Source organism: Felis catus, chromosome C1 (assembly GCF_018350175.1).
Source record: "Felis catus isolate Fca126 chromosome C1, F.catus_Fca126_mat1.0, whole genome shotgun sequence".
NCBI classification, from domain to species: domain Eukaryota; kingdom Metazoa; phylum Chordata; class Mammalia; order Carnivora; family Felidae; genus Felis; species Felis catus.
Window position 1 is genome coordinate 220,476,336 of NC_058375.1, and position 19,577 is coordinate 220,495,912.

Below are 19,577 nucleotides of genomic sequence, written 5' to 3' on the forward strand. Positions count from 1 at the left end.
TGCCAGCACCTGGACAGAAGAGGGGTGTGGGAGGGCGTGCCAGGGTATTGCCCCTTGGCAGGGACCAGGCCGTGACCCAGGGCCTGCCCTTGGCCCGCAGGTACCTCCCGGAAGTGATGGGTGATGGCCTGGCCAATCAGATCAACAACCCTGAGGTGGAGGTGGACATCACCAAGCCCGACATGACGGTCCGCCAACAGATCATGCAGCTGAAGGTCATGACCAACCGGCTTCGCAGCGCCTACAATGGCAACGACGTGGACTTCCAGGACGCCAGTGCGGGCGGGGCCCTGGGGGCGGGGCTGGGGACGGGGGCGGGGCCATGGGGGCGGGGACGGGGGCGGGGCCATGGGGGCGGGGGCGGGGCCGGGCAAGGGTGCCCTGGAGAGACCCTTCCAGCCCCCAGGCCCCCACGGTGGCAGGGAGATGCTGCTGCTGTCTGGACACAGACACCAAGCAGGCCCCACCCGTGTGTCCCCAAGCACAGCTGGGCCTGGCCAGGATGTCCATACGGACCCGGCAGGCCCGGGCAGGTCGGGGAGCTCAGGGCGGAGCTGGCACTGGCACAGCCGACCGCGGGAGGCCTGTGTGGACGGTTGCTGTGCCCGGGGTCCCCTCATGGTGGGGCGGGCCTCCTGGAGCCTCCTCTCCTCCCCAGGTGACGACAGCAGTGGCTCGGGCAGCGGGGATAGCTGCCCCGACGACCTCTGTGGCCGGAGAGTCAGCAAGAAAAGCTCCAGCCCACGGACGACCCTGACCCACGCCCTCCCGGGCCTGTCAGAGCGGGAGGGCCAGAAGACCTCCGCCTCCGGCTGCCCCCGGCCCTGCGTGTCCCTAATGCTGCTCCTCTCCCTGGTCCTCTCGGCCGCCAGGCCCACGTGGCGGTAACTGCCGCAGGCCCTAGGGACCGAGGCCAAGAACTGACTTTGCCAAAACGCAAAACAGACGATATTTAATTCTGCTGGGCCTAGAGGCAGGACAGGGAGGGACAGTGAGGGGCCCCGGCTCTGGGACTGTGCTGGGGTGGGGCAGGGGGCCCTGGTCCTGCCGGCCACCCTGGCTTTTAATTTTGTATGAGGGCCTCAGGTCAGCCGGGAACAATGTCCCCAAAAGCCATGTATTTCAGGGACCTGGGGGATGCCGGTGGCCACCTCCCGCCTGCCTGCCCGCACCTCTCCCCCAGCTCCCCGAGCAGCGTCCCGCTGGAGAGTGCGAGCCTGTGCCTTCCTCTCCTGCCTCCTCCTGCCGAGAACTTCCGGGCTCCGTGTGTCAGAAAGCAAAGCCCACCCCTGGATGCCTAAGAATCCCTGGGAGGGCATCAGGGTTTCTGCCATCCAGGGTCTAGCAGGGGCTTTGAGATTATGCATGAACCCTTCTGACTCCGCCAGGCCCCCGTGATGCCGTGCCCCCCCCCCCAACCCCGCCCCCCGAGGCCCTCAGCGTCAGGGCGACTTCTGACTGGGAAGGCACCCTTGCCGATGAGTCTGTCTGGACTTTATTCTCGCCAAGGACTGGCTACGAGGGTCTGGGGCACACAGGTGGGCCGCTACGGGCACGGCCTCGCCACTTCCGGGCCCCGCCCTTGGTTGACCTTCACGTGAGGCTGGGGGTGCCGGTCCTGGCCGTCCCGGGAGAGCAGGCTGGGTGCCCCCTTCAAACACGGGCCCCACGCCTGCACGGGGACTTGCGGCCGCGTGCAGGAGCTGCCTGCCCGTGCCCTGCCTCTCACCGCCCCCAGGCCTGCGGCCCCCAGCTTGAGGTGGGGCAGGCAGGGCTGGAGGGGACACATGGCCACAGGACGCAGGGAGGCCGGTGAAACTTGAGCCCGGCCAGGAGGCCTGGCCCTTCCTGACCCCACCAGCTGCAGGGGGCCCGGGAGGGGGCTTTGACAGTTAAGGGCTTTTCCAGACTCACATACATTCACAGACGCTTTCCACCTGTTCACCCAGAGCTGCTTTGCAGCTACTCCCAGAGCTCGGAGGCAGCTGGGCTTCCCGGACCTGGGCGCACCCCTGCTCACTCAGGCTGTCCGGGCCCGGGACCCTGCCATCCTCCCTCCCTCCTGGGCCCTAGCTGCTGTGGGTCCTGGGGAGGGGGCTGGACCCTGCCAGAGAGGGGCTCAGGCAAGGGGACCCTCACGGGTCTGTCGGATGCTGAGCCCCGTGGCCGGGCACAGCAGTCCTAGCCAGCACCGGGACCCGACAAGGCCATCTCGAGCTGCTTTGCCTCGCGTCCTGCGCTGGTCAGGGCCCCCAGCCTGTGCCCCGCCGGGCAGCGCTTCCCCCACGGGCACCCCCACCTCGTGATAACTCTGCTCCTGCCACCCCAGAGGGCTGGGCTTGGGGCCTCCTTCCCAGCAGGCAAAGGCCAGCTGGACTCTCGGGGGCTCTGGGGCAGCGGCCGCCCACGTGCCCGTATGGCAGCCTTGGCCGCGCATGGGCGTCCCCACCCTGTGTGCCTCTCTGGAGGGGGCGGCCCCAGCACAGTTGCTGGCCGGGCCGCAGCCAGGCCTGCTGTGTCCCCCTGCACGGTGTCACCTGGCGTCACATGCTCTTGAGTCCTTGTACGAATAAAAGGTTGGAGAGCTCGTGTGGCTGTGGTGGCCCCATCCTGCCCAGCTCGGGGGTGAGCATGTGTCCGTGGGCTGTGCACAGCAGACGTGACTCGGGGCGGTGTCTTGGGGGGTGGGGGAGGGCTTGGACACAGACCGCACCCGGCGGCATAGCCCCCAGGCTGCAGGGTCCGCGTCTCGGCGGCCCACCCTGTGCCCGCTCAGTGCCAGCGAGACGGAAGAGGCCTGGACCCACCTGCTGTCTGCTCCTTCCCTGCCCTGGACACGCATCCTGATGCGTGTCCCAGGAAGGTTCCAGCTCCCGCCAAGTGGGGACCAGCTTTGTGAGGCCGGGCCTGGCTGGACATCCTGACGGTCCAGTCTGTTGCCACCTCACCAGACCGCACCAAGCGGAGTCCTGCATCATCGCTGGGGCACAGCTGCCGGGCCCCATCACCACCCCCACGGGGTGCCCTGCGACCCGGTACCACAGGCAGCGCGGGACCTCGTGACCAGCTCCTTGGCCAGAGCCTGGAGGCCAACACGGAAGCTGGAGCTGCCTTAAAGGGCCACTTTATTTGGGAACTGCGGCCACACTGGTGGGCCTGGCAGGCATTCAGCACAGCCTCTCTGTCCCCACGGGCCTGGAGTGCTGAGGAACCAGCGACCCGGCCCCGGCCCCCCCCTTGGCCCGGGACTCTGCTTAGCCGGGCAGTGCGTCCTGGGAGGGAAGACGCGGCCCTGGTGCGGGGGGGGGGGGGGGGGGGGGGGCTCTCCAGGGCCTGCGGCTTCTCGATGGCCCCTGGGCCATACGCCAGCCTCCCCTACAGAGCAGAGGCTGTGGGCTCAGTCACCAGCCTCCCGGGGGTCCCAGGGTGGCCCCTGGTCTAGCTCCTCCCAGGAGGTGAGGGTGGGGGCGAAGGCCTCCCTCCCTGAGGGGGCAGGTGGGTCTCTCTAGACAGTCATTCGTGGCTGTACGTGGAATAGAAGCCTTTTAACCGGCGTGGTGGCTTCGGAGCCTCCGGCTTCTGGCTCGCCTCCTTGCCCAGATGCTTCGAGGTCTCCTGGAAGTTGGGTGTGCGCCCAGCCGGATGCGTTTTCCTTGCTGGGGAGAGAGGACCCAAGTGAGGTGGACGTCAGCACAGGACAGCTGACGGCGGGGGGGGGCAGGTGGGGAGGGTCCACCCCGCCCACAGCGGGCCAGGTGATGGTCGAGGAGAGGCCCCTCCCTGGCTCTCGGTCCCAATTCATTCCTCTGGGGAATCCAGGAAGCCACCGGCATCCGGACCGACCCCCACCCCCACTGCTGGCAGCGGCCAGCTGCTGCGTAGCCCCTTGTGGCGGCCCGGGCAGGCCAGAGTGGGGCTCTGCAGGGGACACACGGGGCACACGCTCTGCTCCCGTCCAGGTGACACCAGCCTTCCTTCACCTGGAGACAGAAATCACATTTATAATCAAAGTGCTAGCTCTCGTTCAGGATAGAGGACAGATTCTCTCACCCCATACCCTAGTGAACGTGGAAAGACTGGAAGCAGGGGCTAGGTTCCTTCTGGAAGCAAGACAGGTGGCAAGTCACAAGTCGGGGCCGTCGAGAGTGCGGGCCGAGGCCAGGGCAGGTGCCGCGGCCTGTGAAGGGCGGCAGTGGTGGCTCTCAGCACATCCCTCCACCCCTCACGCGGCCCCGAGGCTGGGAGACGTTTCTAGCTTACCCGCACTGCGGGGCCCCACCTGGGAAAGCAGAGAAACCAGCCAGCCAGGACCCTCTCGGGAACCTCAAAATACACGGCCACGTCGGCCACTGTCCCAAGCGAGAGTGACAAGCGGGAGAAAATGCTGGGAAATGTCTGGCGTTGAAATGTCACAGCCGCACGGTGGCTCGACTGCAGTGACCCCCCCACTCCGCAGACACCTCAGGATGCTGGACGAGTCAAGGAGCCGTCTGAGGTCACCTGAGTGAGGGTCCCTGTGGGCCACACGGAGTGTGGGGGTGGGGCAGACACAGAAATGCCCCTGGGGGATGGGGGGGTTCCGGAGCCGACCCCGGGCAGCCTGGACACAGGAACAGCAGCTCTCTGCTGGCCAGACGGGCCGAGAGAGCTGTGTTGCCAGGGCTCCGCCCAGAAACGGGGCTCCCCAGAGCACGGGAGAGGGAGTGACAAATGCCCCGTGATGGGAACTCAAATGAAAAACTACAACATGCCAAGAACACCCAGTGCCCAGAGCCATAGCCTGAGAACACGGGTAAGAGGACAAGCGGTCTACAAATTCGGTGTTGTGTGGTATCCCAGAGAAAGAGATGGAAATCGTCAGGTTAGAACGCGTCCATTGTGTAAAAGAAAACAAAAGACTGGGGAAAGCACCAACAGAAGCCGAGGTGGGGACCCCCCACAGCAGGCAGGACCCCACAGGAGGCTAGGGACCCCCCACAGGACCCCTGCGAAAGCAGGGAACCACCCACAAGAGGTAGGGACGCCCACAGGAGGTGAGGACCCCCCCCCCCCACAGAAGGCAAGACTCTACAGGAGGCTAGGAACCCCCTACAGGAGGTAGAGACCTCCCCACAGGAGGCGGGCACCCCCCAGGAGGTGGGTTGGCAGTAATTCCAGGCCTCCAGGTGGGGGGGGGGGCTGAGCCCCCCCCCCCATAGAGATAAAGCCCCACTGCACCGGTCCCCTGGCTGTCAGCCTGAATGCGGCCCCCAGGCTACGGAAGACCTTGCGGTTTGAGTCCCTCAGGATGAAATTCTGGAAAAGGCGAGTCTGTAGGGAGGGAGCACACGAGCAGCTGCCAGGGGCTGGGGGAGAAGAGGGCACGAAATAAATGGTGCTGGGCCACGGACCAGCCACAAGGGGAAAGAGAAAACAGGGCCCCTACGTCACACTGACAACAACAAATCTATCGGGAAGGAATACGGACAAAAATGTGGAAGGCGACGCTTCGGAACACGGGCAAGACAACAGGACAGCATGAGCTAAGGGTGAAGCGACCTTTCCCAGACACGCAAAGATGAGGTGGCCGGCCGCGGCCGCGTCAGCCTTCGGTCCTGCGCCAAAAAGACCAGACGCGGAAATGCAGGCCGTGGAATATGTAAGAAGCTTCTACCATCAAGGGAAAAGGCAATCGCGTAGAAAACGGTGGGCAAAGATACACACACACACACACACACACACACACAGAGCTAAATCACAGACAGGGGACTCCAAACGGCCAATAAATAATACACAGGATAAATAAAAATTGAATACATGTGAAAAGTCTCACAGTGGAAAGCAATCCCATGAGTCTGTTAGGGACGCAGGAATGAAAAGAGAACCTCACGAGGGAGAAGACGGAAGGCTTCACTGCACCTCGGTTCCCTTCTGGAGAAACCAGCCATCAGACGAGCAGAGCTCCGTGTGGCCGTCTGGGCGGGGGGGGGGGGGGGGGGCGGGGGGGGGGTGCGTCAGGGGCTCCTCCTGTTATTTTGTTGATTTTCTAAGATGTGCAGTGTTGAGCCAGGTCAGAGCCAGGTTTTGCAGAGCCTTGACACTTTGGGAAGGAGGGGCGGCTCTTTAAAATAAAAGGGCCCAAACCACAAACAAAACGAAGCTGCCACCCTGGCCTGTGGTCAGTCTGCGGACACGGCCAGAGGAAGGGGACAGGGGCAGGTGCTGGCTCGCCAGGCTCCAAGGGACGGCGGGAGCAGTGCCTCCGCTCTGTGGCTGGGAAGGAACCCAGGCTCCCGGCCCCGGGTTTTCGGTGTCCTTCCCAGGATGCACCTGGCCACCCCAACGCCATCTCTGCAGCAGTCACAGGACGCTGGGTTCCGGGCGGAACCCCGACAAACACGGGTTCCAGGCCTTCTGTGTCCATCGCCGACATTCCGGACCGACCGTCCCTCTCCGTCCCGAGCTCATCTCTGGCCGCTCCCCTCTCGGGCTCCCCGAACCACCCCCGTTCCCGGCTTCCTGGGGGTCTCCTCCCAAGGCTCCCTTGACCTTACCCGGCCGCCCCTCGGGGCTCTGCCCGCTCTCCCAAGAGCCCAGGTATGGAAGGCCTGGGGAGGGGGCGGTGGCGACCGGGCTGGTCCCTCCACCTCCCCAGCACTGGCCCTCCCACTGCACCTCTGCCCCTCCCCGCACCCTGAAGACCATCATCTTTGCCTGGCTCCATCGGCTCCCTTGATAAGTGAGGCCCAGCACCCCCCTGCACCCATCCCCTGGCGCAGGGTCCCCTCCTGGACCCTACCTCCCCCAGAGAGCACCTGCTGCAGCCACCGTTCGCCCCCTGTCCTGCTGGCCAGCTCCCCAGCCTGAGCCTCCCTCCCTCACCCACTGTCCTCCTGACCGTCTCTTAAACCTGATCTGGGCTCTGCCACAGCCCAACTCCGTCTAGAGCCACGGGCGCCTCCAAGCTCGCCCTGAGGCTGCCATCTGGTCACCCTGTGACAACCCGCACCTCTGCTGTCCTGCCCCCCCCCGCCCCACCTCGACTCCCAGTGCGGCCCCCCGGGGCTGGGGCAGGCCACCTGTTTCCCAGCCTGAGAGAGGACCCCAAGGGTCCAGGGGGGTGGCTGAGTAGAGCCTGGAGGGGCGGGAAGACGGGAGCAAGGGGCGGGGGCGTGTGAGCACACACAAGCTGGAGGACCGGAGGGCGGGGCAGGTGGGCTAGCCCCCGACCGCTCTCAGCAAACTGGCCCCCCGAGAGCTGCCTGAGTCAGCTGCCTGTCAAGGCCAGCACTCTGCCTACTCAGCAAGCAGCCGTCTACACACATCCACACACAGAGACACGCACCCTCCACAGTCCAGCAGGGCAGGAGAAAGTCCCACGCTCCGGGCTCCCCCTCCCCAGTCCTGGGGGCAAGCCCTCTTCCCACGTCAGAGCCCTGAGACCACTCCCACCCCCAGCGCAAGCTCGTGTCCCGGTGATCGTCCATCACGGACCATGTCCACCCCAAGGGCTCTGCCACATCTCCCGTGAGCCACCGTGGGCACTCTCTGTGGCCCGGTTCCCGCGGGTGCCCCCCACGTGCCGGGCATTTCTGTGCCGAGCTCTGCCCCTGTCCCACCAGGCCCTTCCCCTGAGCACCCGTCCCTCCCACGCCCACCGCCCGCTGGCCTCCACTCCTGCCCTCGAGGCCCTGACGCTCGGCGGAGCCCCCAGACGGACTCCAGCCGGGCCTTCCAAGGCCGCCTCCTCCACGGTGTCTAGGTCCTCACGAGTCACCAGGCCCCGCACGCTGTCCCCGCTGACCTCACACCCCCACCACGTTCCTCCCACGCCCAGCAGCGCCCTGAAGCACAGAAGACCTGAGTGTTCCTCCCCTGTGTGACTTGGGCACGTGCACCTCTTCTCCACCTTGAGCATGTGACTGACGGTCCCAGGGGCGCCAGACCCCCAATGACAAGAGGAGCCCACAAAGCAGGGGCCTCAAAGGTCCTCGGGCGCAGGCCAGCAGGGAGACAGGTGGTGGCTCGGCGCAGGGCCTGGCCTGGGTACAGGCCTCCTCGTCCTCCCGGGACGTGCACGCTGCAGCAGGGCGAGTGACCAGAACTCCCACGTTCGCAGAGAGCCAAAGGGCGTGCACACTGCAGCCAGAGGAGAGGGGAGGCGGGTCCACCCAAGGCAGCCGGGCCTCCAGGGCACCTCGTGCTCAGAGGGAAGCAGGTAGAGCGGCTCAGCGACATCACAGAACTTTCCGAGGAGGGAGCTGAACTCTTCAGGACCCCCCAGGACAGGCGACCAGGGGGGCCCCCTCCTCGCTCCACACTCTGGCAGTGTCCAGCTTCTACTTGATGTGGAGCAGAAACAGCTCGGCCGATAGCGGGGAAAGCCGACCGCAGGGACAGCGAAGAGTCAGACAGCCGCAGGGACAGCTGAGAGTCAGAAGACCAGCCCGGCGGCCCCCGGCACTCAGGACGTGACGGGCGGCTGCTGGCTGGGACGCACCTGCTCTGGGAGGGGTCAGAGGACGCACTGCATGTCCGCCGGGGCCAGTGTCTCCACAGCCCCCGCACGGAACTGGTACAGAGCCAGGGCCGAGCAGGCGTGCCCCCGCCCCGCCCATGCCTCGGTGCCCAGCAAAGAAGGGCGAGGTGAGAGGCGGCTGCTTCAGCATTTTCTGAAGACGGAAGGCACCGGGTTCCTGATGAGCAGGATGTCTGGGTGACAGAGGCAGGCCTGAGCGTCGCCGGCGGTGGGGAGACTGGGCGAGGCGGGGGCGCCCCACACATACGTGAAAACACACACAGGCACCACGGGGACTGGACAGACAGATGAATGGGTTAAGTGACGTCCGGAGGCAAAGACTCAAGCTGGAGTGACTAACCTCGGTGTGCCTTTCCGTAAGACGCATCTCCATCCTTTTAAGAAACTGGTGGTGGCAAACCTTTCCCCTGTCGACACAAGGCCGCCACGCTGCCAGCTCATGTGAGCCCGGAGGGGATAAAGAGCGAGCCACGGACACGAAAAAGGAACGGGATCCCCCGCTGGATCCTCCATTGGCACCCGCAGACCCTGCCACCAGCCCAGAGGCTGTTCCCGACAGGACGGGAAGCGGGAAAGCCCCGGCGCCAAGGGAGGTGGGCCTGTGCAGCGGCCGGCTGGGCCCGCCATCAGTGCGGCCGGGGTCCCCACCGGCTGGTGGCCTCACAGCGGCTGAGGTTCTCCCGGGAACACCGTTCCTGTCCCGGGGTCTGGCAGACACGGCGTATCTCCCACACGAGAGCTCTCCCTTCTAGAACAGACTCCCGGGGGCCAGGGATCCGGTTATCTTGTCCCCTACGACATTGAGGTGCCCAGAGCATGGCCATCAGAGAGGAAGTGCTCAAGGCACAAGTCGACCCAGAAGCAGAGAGGACTCCACTGGGCAGCTGTCTGAGAACGGGAAGGGAGGAGCCACAGGGATGCTTGAAAGAGGGCAGGGCACTGGCAGGGGCGGGGAGGGGGCTGGAGCAGCCGTAAGGGGGACTGTGAGCGACGGGCGCAGGGAGCAAGCCAGGCAAAGGACTCTGACAGACGCCAAGTGGATGCGGGAGCAACGCGGGGGCCCTGTGGCTGCGCGGAGCCTCGGTGGCTGCAGGGACAGAGAGGAGGGAAGGGTCAGTGGGGGCAGGAGGTTCCGGAAGTGGCCTGATTGGGGCCAACTTTGAAGGCAGAGCTGAGCAGACTTGCCACAGGAGTGGGCGGGGGAGAGAAAGGTCCGAGAGCAGCCGGGGTGACTCCTCTGCACAGGAAACTATGAAGCTGGGCCCGGAGGGCACATCCCCGCCTGGAGGCCACGCCCTCCCAGTCACACTGGACCGTCAGAACAGGTACACGAGGACAACAAGGCGCCTTCTGACCCGGCAGACCCCGTCCGCGTGCAGTTACGGCCGGCACCCGTCACAGGTAAACAGAAATGCCGCAGGGGCCTCAGCCTGGACAGTCCGCGACTCAGGCACCCTGGGCACGCATGGCTGGCAAGCGAAGGGTTCCCGGGGTCCCGTCATCACTCGGCCTCCGGGACAGTTCTTGCCGGGCGGCTCGCAGATCTTCCACGACAATTCACTCTAGGCTGACTGCAAAATTACAGGTGAAACAATATAACGCGTGAAGATCGCTTGCCAAATCTGGGCCCTGTAACCTCTCCATGTGGGGACGGCTTCCTAGACCTGCCACCAAACCCGACCCGGAAGGACCGGATTTGGTGACAGAGTGAGAAACCCCGTGCAGCTAAACTCGAACTGGGAGGAGGTCGTCCGCACAAGAGGCCGGGGAGCCCTCCCGAGGCAGGAAGGGCGAGCATCTCCAGTAACACGAGGAAAAGCCCAAACACGGGATCACGTGTGCAGAGGACTTCCCCGCGTACACGCGCTCCCTGGGAGGTGGGACATCGAACTTACTGCCGACGCTTGCTAGGCACCGGGCGACCGGGCGTAGACTCGCTCACCAGCCTCAAAGCAGGCTGAGAGTAGGAGGCAGAAGACCAGAGCGCTCCAAAAACCCGAAAACACCACCCCTGTAAACCGAGGCGGAGGGTGTGTGCGCGCAGCATTGCGCCACCGCTGAGCCCTGAAGCCACCGGGCGCCACACCTGCCTCCGCTCCCTCGCGGAGATGGTGCGACGCGCCTGGCGCATCAGAAAGGCAGGTCGAGGTCACAAAATGGGTCGTTTAATTAAAAGCAAATGGAAGGACGCGTGAAAAAACCCGTGTGCGCACACGCGCAATGACAGATTAGAACCTGGTATGTTCAGGGTATCCTCGAGTAGTAAGACCAGGACGATTTCCAGCGGTTTATTTTACTGTCGTTTCACATTTGTTTTGTATTTGCTCCCTAAGGGGCAGAGAGAGAGGGAGACCGAATCCGAAGCAGGCTCCGGGCTCAAGCCGTCAGCACAGAGCCCCATGCGGGGCTCGAACTCAGGAGCCGTGAGATCAAGACCTGAGCGGAAGCCGGACGCTTAACCGACTGAGCCCCCCAAGCGCCCCTGTTGTGTTCTTTTTTAAACAATAGGTGTATAAACACATGTATCATCACAATAAAAATCCTCTTCATTTGGGGAAAATTATGTTGCAGAAAAACTTTTAATAGCATAGAAAGATGTTTGTGGCTACGTTTAGAACCTATCGACCGAGCCCCCACTTTCAGATACGTGGCGGGGGGGGGGTCGCGTGCCTCTCCGGGGCTGATACAAAGCCGCACAGCTCCACTCACGGCCCTTTCTCCTCCTGCCCAGGCGCCTTCCTCACCCCCTTACGGGAGCATCGCCTGGGAGCCCCCCGGCCAGCTTGCCACCAAGGAGCCCCAGCTCTGACAAGAGACCAAGGAAATCAGGCAAAACAACAGCCCCAGGCAGGGCTGCCTTGACCAGCCAAAAGCCGGCCTTGTTGGGGTCCCCACACAGGCTCAGTCCCCCCCCTTTCCCAACCATTCCTCCCACCTGCCCGCCCCACTCCCCGCCCCCTGCACACGCCCACCACCTAGTGCTCTGAGCAGTCACACCCCAGTCCTCAGACCTCACTGCCCCTTTCCTCCCACCCCTCCAGGAAAGCAGACCCACCACCCACGGCCCAGCATCGCTGCAACCACGCCGACGACCCACAGGCACCCCCACGGTCACCTCCATCTCAGTCACAGGTGAATTCCACATGCACCGTGCCCTCTAGAGCGTGCCTGACCCACACACTCAGCAAATGCACACGGAAGAATTGAACGCCCCGGACACCAGTAGGGAGCAGGGAGCCTGGAGTCTCTGAGCGGGAACCGAACCGATGGAGACCCAGGGCGGGGAGCCCCTGGAAAGGGGCCCCAAACATCCCCCCGGGCGCAGGAGTGACCTCCCCACAGTCATCTCTGGACTGCGCTCCAGCCGTGACCCTCATCCACCCAGCGTGCCTGTCTCCTGACAGACGCCGGGCAGGAACGGCCAGGGAGACCCTAGGGTAGGGGCGGAGCAAGGCAGAAGGGGTTAAAAACATCCCCAGTGGGGCCGCTTTATTGCGAAGCCAGGAGGGATACATTGCCACGCACAGCCCCATGGGTGCAGACCGCCTGCCCCCCCGCCAGCCGCCGCGCAGGGCCCTCCCGGGCCTCGGGCATCACGCCATTACTGAGATTCTTCCAGCAGGTGCGGTTCCTCCAGGTGGGCCTCTGGACCGGGAACTGGCAGGGAGCACGGAGGTGAGGGCCCGGGCTGCCCCCGGGAGGCAGGAGCGTAGAAGGGCCACCCCCGGTGGGCCCTGCCAGCTTGCTATACCACCTGCGACACGGCGCTCCCCGCCGCACACGGGGTGACGAGAGCCCCCCCACCCCACCGTGCCACGCCTGGCTTCACGCTCGCACACGTGTGGCACGCGTGGCAAGGACGGAGCGTGAGCCGTGATAGCTCTTCAGAGGGGGGCTTCCCAGCCCGGGGTCTGCACGCCTTGCCCAATCCAGGCGCACCCCATGGGAGCCCGCCAGTAAAATCCCCACTCTACCGCGGGTGAACGTGGAGGACGGAGAGTCAGAGCTCAGAGAGCCACGGACCCAAGGGCGGGGGTCAGCCGGGCCTCTCTGTCCGACCACACCAAAGACAGGCTCCGAGAAAGGGCAGCCAACACCTGGCCCTCCCTCCGCCTGGTCAAGTGCCATGGGACAACTCTGCACACAGCCGTGCTCGGCACTGGCACCCTCGGGCCGTGGAGCCCCGGTGTGGCGTCGCCACCCACGAGCCCGTAGCTCCTCCTCAGGTCATCCCAAAGGAGGGGAGGCGGGGAGGGTGGGCTAGCAGGAAGCTTCCAGAAGCAGCGCCAAGGCCAAGTGCCCCGTGATCCAGGGAAACCAGTGCCCACCAGGGCCCCCATGTGTCCGGTGGAGCCCCCGTGTGGCCGGCAGAGCCCCCGTGTGTCCAGAAGGATCCCCCGCCGTCCACAAGAGCCCTCACGTGTCCAGTGGAGCCCCCACGTGCCCAGCAGAGCCCCTCACATGTCCCATGGAGCCCCCGGATCACGTGCCAGTTCTGTGGAGCCCAGGCCACGCCCACCTCCGGGGAGCCACGGTCACATGATGCCCGGAGAAGGACCAGGTAGGCTCAATGTCTACCCAACAGGCCCGTCTGGGAATTGTGGGAAGTGGCTTGAATCTGAGAGATTTCAGGGAATGACCGACCCCCTCGCTCAGCCACCCCACGGGCCGGTGCCCGTGTCCTCACACACGGCTGGCCCCACGCAGCCTGCCCGGCGGCCGGACTCACCGATGGCCAACAGGCTGCCACAGTCCCTCTTGTGGAAGTCACCCCAGGCCCTGGTCTTACAGGCCTTGCTACAGGTCAGGATCCCGTAGCAGCGGGTGCAGGGCACGAGGCGCACCCCGACGGAGCGGCCGCACTGGTAGCAGAACTTGAAGAAGGGGATCCTGCAAAGGAGCCACACGGGCAGTGGGGCAGGGCCCGCCGTCCGCGCCCGCCCGACCCCGAGCCCCGGGACCTTCCCAGCCGTCCCCGCCGGAGCTGCCGTCCCCCTCACGGGATGGCCGCTCACGTGCGGACGGAAGACCCCAAGTCCCCGTCCAGGGATGGGGCCTGTCAGAGCGGGAAACACACCCTGCCGCCAGAAAGCCCGCCACCAGGGCCCGGAGGAGACGATGCCGTGGCGTCAGAGACCCTGACGCGCCACAGCACGAGGGGAGCACACTCCCGCGGGCACCCCGTGCGACTGTGAGTGAGCCTGGCACCCCACGCCGTCTGCCTCGGGAGCAAGGCCAGCCCCGGGGTGGACGCACCCCCGGCCTGTCCCCGCTCCTCACCCGCACCTCACCCAGCAGGCTTCACTGGGCAGGCACCTTCCAGGACGCCCACAGGGGTATGTCTATAAAGAGATTGTTCTGGAAAGGCCGGGTGGTTGCAGGGCCATGACCTCGAGGAGGAGCGGGTGGGGGAGGGGCTGGGAGGGACGCAGGGGCGCAGGGCAGCACCAGCAGAGATGTCTCTGAGAAGCGGAGCCCAGGCTCAGAGCCCACACCGGGCCGCTGCAGGAGGGCACCCATGACCCCAGCCACGGCCCGTGTTGCCCAGGGCTCAGACGGAGAAACGCTGTCCTGGGCAGGGGGTCAGGCCGGACACACCGTCCGGCCCACCGCCACCCTCAGCCACTTACGGCTCCTGCTCCTCCAAGTGGAGCTCCTTGGACAGGCTGGTGCTTTTCTGCTTCAGCCTGCGGTAGGGGGTCAGCTCCGCTGCACAGACAGAGAACTGTGTCAGTCCCCGTGGGCCCGCCTCGTCGCGCCGTGGTGCCCTCGGGTGTAAGGAGCTCTGAGCTGCCCACCTCAACCACCCTCCTGCCGGGAGACCACGCCCAGCACTGCAGGGAACTGGGTGGGGGACCCCAAGCCTTTTACAGCCCAAGGCAAGTCTGAGGAGACAGGGCAGAGCCTGGGGCCGTTGAGTCCATGACCTCTGGGGAGGGGGGCTTCACCCCTCGGCCCCAAGGATGCTCCTGCATCCTTGGCCTCGCACCTGCAGCCTCCTGGCCACCCTGCCCCTCTGCCACCAGGCTCCTTTGCCCTTGGCCAGCTCACGATACTCTCTGGAGCGGACACTCCTGGCTCTGTCATCTGGCAGCTGGCAACGGGACGCCCCTGAGCCGGGGGGCCAGAGGCCGGTGAGCCCCCCAGTTACTACCGGGGGTCCACTGCACCTCTCCGCCTTCCTCTCCTTACACGGCACATCAGTCCTCCCCAGGAAGGCCGCCTGACCTCTAATTAGGCAGGAACCCCACAGACACCTGCCGGCCACGAGAACAGAGAAGGTGGGGGCCCCCCTTCCTCCCCTGTCCCTCCCGCGCCCACCGGCAGCCAGGGCTGCACCCCAGCCGCTACAGGGGCTAGAGCGTGGGCCCGGGGAGCCAGCTCCGTGACCGTGCACACAGAGTCAAAGCCACTGTGGTGAACACCACGTGGCACCAGGAGAGGTGACGGCAGAGCCGAGCTGGACGCGGGATCTCGTGGTGCCGCAGCATCACGGCCACTCGTTTCAAAGGACACGGGCAGAGAAAAGAGAGCATCTCTTTGTTAGGGTGCTGGGGCTCTTTAACGGCTTCGGTGACATGCCCTCCACATTCCATCCAATTCACGCGTTCAAGTGCACGGTTTAATGGCCCTTAGCACATCCACAGGTGCGCAGCCATCGCCGTGACCAACTGTCCAACGTGCTCATCACTCCAAACTGGAACCCTGCCCGATAACCACCACGCCGTGATTCTCCGGCCGTCCAGTCCCAGGCAGCCGCCGCTCCACTCCGTCTCTGAGCATCTGCCCAGTTTGGACGTTTCACGTGAATGAGCTCATACAGTGTGTGTGTGTGTGTGTGTGTGTGTGTGTGTGTGTGTGTGTGGTCTCTGGGGACCAGATTCTTCCGCTTAAAATAACGTTTTTGAGGCGCATACACGTTGCAGCACGTAGCAGCACTTCACTCCTTTTTCCGGGTGAGTCACATTCCATCATGTGGATGTGCCACAATTTGCTCATCCATCCATCAGTTGACGGATATTGGGGTTCGTTCCATCCTCTGACTTGTGTAAATGCTGCTGCTGTAGACAGTGGAGCACAAGTTTTGGGTGGACTCATATTCTCCTTTCTCTCGCCTTTCTACCTGGGAGTGGAATCGCTGGGTCATACTGCGACTCCACGACTAACATTCGAGGGAAGCTGGACTGCTCTCCCAAGAGGCTACACCGTGGTACGTTCCCACCAGCCCCGAACGAGGGCTTCCTCCACATCCTCGCCAACACGCGTTGCTTTTTGATTACAGTCCTCCCGGTGGGTGCAAAGGGATTCTCTCCGTGCAGTTTGATTTGTCCGTCACCAATGACTAATGACGTTGAGCATCTTTTCATGTGCTTCATGCCCATTTGTGTATCTTTCTTTGGAGAAATTTCTATTCATACTCTTTGTCCATTTTTAAAAAAAATTTTTTAATATTTACTTTTGAGAGAGAGACAGAGGACAAGTGGGGGAGGACAGAGAGTGGGGAGACACAGAATCCGAAGCAGGCTCCAGGCTCTGAGCTGTCAGCACAGAGCCCGACGCGGGGTTCAAACTCATGAACCATGAGATCGTGACCTGAGCCGAAGTCGGACGCTTCACCACCTGAGCCACCCGGGTGCCCCTGTCCCTATGTTTTCTTTGATGAGACTTGCAGTCTAAGCTGTCACATGTAGGTCTTCAATGCAAACTGAATTAAATTTGGTATATGGTGTGAGGTAGGGTCAAACTTCATTCTCTTGTGTCTGGATAACCAGCTGTCCCAGCACTATTTATTAAAAAGTCTGTTCTTACCCTCACTAAAAAGCCTCGGCACCCTTGCTGAAAATTAACGGACATACACGTGGGCTTCCTTCCGGGATCTGTATCCCATCCATTGTTCCGTGTGTGCCTTTGTGCCGCCACACTGTCTGTATTGTTGTTTTGCAGTAAGTTTGTCATTTTGAATTTAGGAAGCGTGAGTCCTTCAACTTTGTTCTTTTCTTTCGAGATTGCTATAGCTATTCTGGGACCTTTGTAATTCCATGTGAGTTTTTAAATTAGCTTCTCGGTTTGTACAAAGTAGACAATGGGATTCTGATACGGAGATGTCTTTCCATTTATCGAGGCCTCCTTTAATTTCAGTAATGTAGTGTTCAGAGTATAAGTTTTGCACTGCTTTTGTTAAGTGTATTAATAAGTATTTTATTCTTACTGATGTCGTAAATGAAACTGTTTTTTAAATCTCAGGCTGCAGGGGTCAGGCAGCCTGCGCACAGAGGTTGGGTGACTGGGACACAGAAGTCAATCTGTGTTGGGCCACAGAGGACAGGCCGTGCTGGGGCACAGAGGTCAGGCTGTGCTGGGGCACAGAGGTCAGGCGTTTCTGGGGCACAGAGGTCAGGCCGTGCTGGGGCACAGAGGTCAGGCGTTTCTGGGGCACAGAGGACAGGCCGTGCTGGGCACAGAGGTCAGGCCTTTCTGGGGCACAGAGGTCAGGCCGTGCTGGGGCACAGAGGTCAGGCCGTGCTGGGGCACAGAGGTCGGGCCTTTCTGGGGCACAGAGGACAGGCCTTTCTGGGGCACAGAGGTCAGGCCGTGCTGGGGCACAGAGGTCGGGCCTTTCTGGGGCACAGAGGACAGGCCTTTCTGGGGCACAGAGGTCAGGCCGTGCTGGGGCACAGAGGACAGACAGGCCTTTCTGGGGCACAGAGGACAGGCCGTGCTGGGCACAGAGGTCAGGCCTTTCTGGGGCACAGAGGTCAGGCCGTGCTGGGTCACAGAGGACAGGCCTTTCTGAGGCACAGAGGACAGGCCTTTCTGGGGCACAGAGGTCAGGCCTTTCTGGGGCACAGAGGTCAGGCCGTGCTGGGTCACAGAGGACAGGCCGTGCTGGGGCACAGAGGTCGGGCCTTTCTGGGGCACAGAGGACAGGCCTTTCTGAGGCACAGAGGACAGGCCTTTCTGGGGCACAGAGGTCAGGCCTTTCTGGGGCACAGAGGTCAGGCCTTTCTGAGGCACAGAGGACAGGCCTTTCTGGGGCACAGAGGTCAGGCCATGCTGGGGCACAGAGGACAGGCCTTTCTGAGGCACAGAGGACAGGCCTTTCTGGGGCACAGAGGTCAGGCCGTGCTGGGTCACAGAGGACAGGCCTTTCTGAGGCACAGAGGACAGGCCTTTCTGGGGCACAGAGGTCAGGCCATGCTGGGGCACAGAGGACAGGCCTTTCTGAGGCACAGAGGACAGGCCTTTCTGGGGCACAGAGGTCGGGCCTTTCTGGGGCACAGAGGTCAGGCCTTTCTGAGGCACAGAGGACAGGCCGTGCTGGGGCACAGAGGACAGGCCGTGCTGGGTCACAGAGGACAGGCCTTTCTGGGGCACAGAGGTCAGGCCTTTCTGAGGCACAGAGGACAGGCCTTTCTGGGGCACAGAGGACAGGCCGTGCTGGGGCACAGAGGACAGGCCTTTCTGGGGCACAGAGGACAGGCCGTGCTGGGGCACAGAGGTCAGGCCGTGCTGGGCACAGAGGCCTGGTGGCCAGGGCAGCATACGGCCAGCAGCAGCTGCCATCCAGAGGGGAGCATCTCCTACCCAACTGCAGCCAGAGCAGCGACCCGTGCTGCTCCTGGCGGGTCACGACCCCAGCCCCTCGGTGACACGGGTACAAAGGCCACCATCCCGGGTATGTGACTCTATCCTTTCTGGGGACGCTCCGTCACGCAGAGGAGACGTGGCCGGCCGGCCGGTGAGCTGAGGGGCCGGCCCCGCACTGCTCCCCACGCTCCGGGGAAGCAGGCTCGGCTCTCAGCTGATGGTTCTGCGCCCGCGCGGCCGTGCCCGCCGACACCCACCTCTTTTGCTCAGGTACAGCACCTTCGGGTCCCACTGGCTCTCCTTGGCGAAGACAGCACGGCGCAGCTGGAAGCCCATGTGTTCCAGGATCTGCTTCCGGGCCAGGAGGACCTCCCGGTCCACCGGCGTCAGCGCGTAGAAAGGAGAGTGGGCGATCTTCCGGTCCTGCAGCCCAGCGCCAGGTTACCGCCAGGGACCGCAGGGCCCCAGCCCCCGCCCTGGCCGGCCACCACAGGAGGGGACACCCCGCAGGGCCCCAGCCCCCGCCCTGGCCGGCCACCACGGGGGGGACACTGGCGGAGAGCACATGTCCCAACAGTAGGGGCAAAGCGGAACAGCGCTCAGAACGCTGGCGCACAGGCAGCCACACCAGCAGCCACGCCAGCAGGAGGCACCGGGGGAGCCCACGTTCCGGGAGGCCAGGGGTGGGCTTCCATCAGGCGTGAGGGGCCTGTGGCCCAGCCTTGCCCGAGAGCCTTCGACGGCCCCAGGTCCTCTACCCCTATCGCCAACAGGCGCGTAAAGCCGTACCTGGTAGAATCTGAAGTACCCGTAATCGACAGCCGTGCCCACGGCCACCTTGTCCCCCTGTGTGAGCGTCACAGGGTTCAGGATGTCAGCCCCGTGATCAATGAGCCGGTCAATCTGTGGAGAACAGAGCCTGTGTCACACGGGCACGGACGCCCCAGCCAGCAGAAAGCAGGATTCGGAACCAGGGTGCCCGGTGCTGTGACCCAGGTCGCCTGAGGCTTCCGAGGCTCGCTCACTGGACGGCGGGAGGGTGGCCCCGAGGACAGGGCCCCAAGCAGGAGAGCAGGTGCCACCAGCAAGGAGGACTGTCGCTCACATTATCCAGGGGCCACCCTCCCGGGCGTGTGGAGAGTCAGCAGACGGACCGGAGAGACCTGCTGACCTCACGGCTGGGAAGTCGGCGCGGAGCACAGGCTGGGCCACCCCTCGGGGAGCCCCCCGGACACCCCACGTGGAGCCGCCGCAGGTCTGTAACTTGAGTCTGTTACCGTCCCGGTCCCCAGACTGGAAGCGACGGGAGAGCGAACGCCAGGCCGGTCCTGCTCACCACCCCATCCCGACACGGCCCGGGCGCGCAGTGACTGTGGGCGCGTGGGCGCACCCGTGCGAACGCAGTGCGTCGGTTCGTAGGCGTGCGTGAGGGACCTCTGGCGCCCACCACAGCAAGGTCTCAGGCTGGAGA

The 19,577-nt window shown here is 63.9% G+C and overlaps 2 protein-coding genes across 24 annotated transcripts in view; one reads left to right on the plus strand and one right to left on the minus strand.

The window, feature by feature from the left end:
• The window catches only part of GPC1 (glypican 1), a 29,135-nt gene extending 26,548 nt beyond the window's left edge, over window positions 1-2,587 (plus strand). For both annotated transcript variants that reach the window (XM_023259964.2, XM_023259963.2), the window contains exons 8-9: window positions 101-276; window positions 659-2,587. In XM_023259964.2, the coding sequence (XP_023115732.1) occupies window positions 101-276; window positions 659-888 (406 nt within the window). In that variant the 3' untranslated portion in view covers window positions 889-2,587. The remainder of the gene's footprint in view (window positions 1-100; window positions 277-658) is intronic.
• A 521-nt stretch (window positions 2,588-3,108) lies between these two features.
• The window catches only part of ANKMY1 (ankyrin repeat and MYND domain containing 1), a 51,318-nt gene continuing 34,849 nt past the window's right edge, over window positions 3,109-19,577 (minus strand). For 14 of the 22 annotated variants that reach the window (XM_045034712.1, XM_045034709.1, XM_045034707.1 and 11 more), the window contains 5 exons: window positions 18,896-19,009; window positions 18,364-18,529; window positions 14,149-14,227; window positions 13,248-13,408; window positions 3,663-3,980 (listed from right to left, as the gene is read on the minus strand). In XM_045034712.1, coding sequence (XP_044890647.1) covers window positions 3,799-3,980; window positions 13,248-13,408; window positions 14,149-14,227; window positions 18,364-18,529; window positions 18,896-19,009 — 702 coding nt within the window. In that variant the 3' untranslated portion in view covers window positions 3,663-3,798. The other 8 variants (XM_045034714.1, XR_002744974.2, XR_002744976.2 and 5 more) reach the window with 8 other exon arrangements.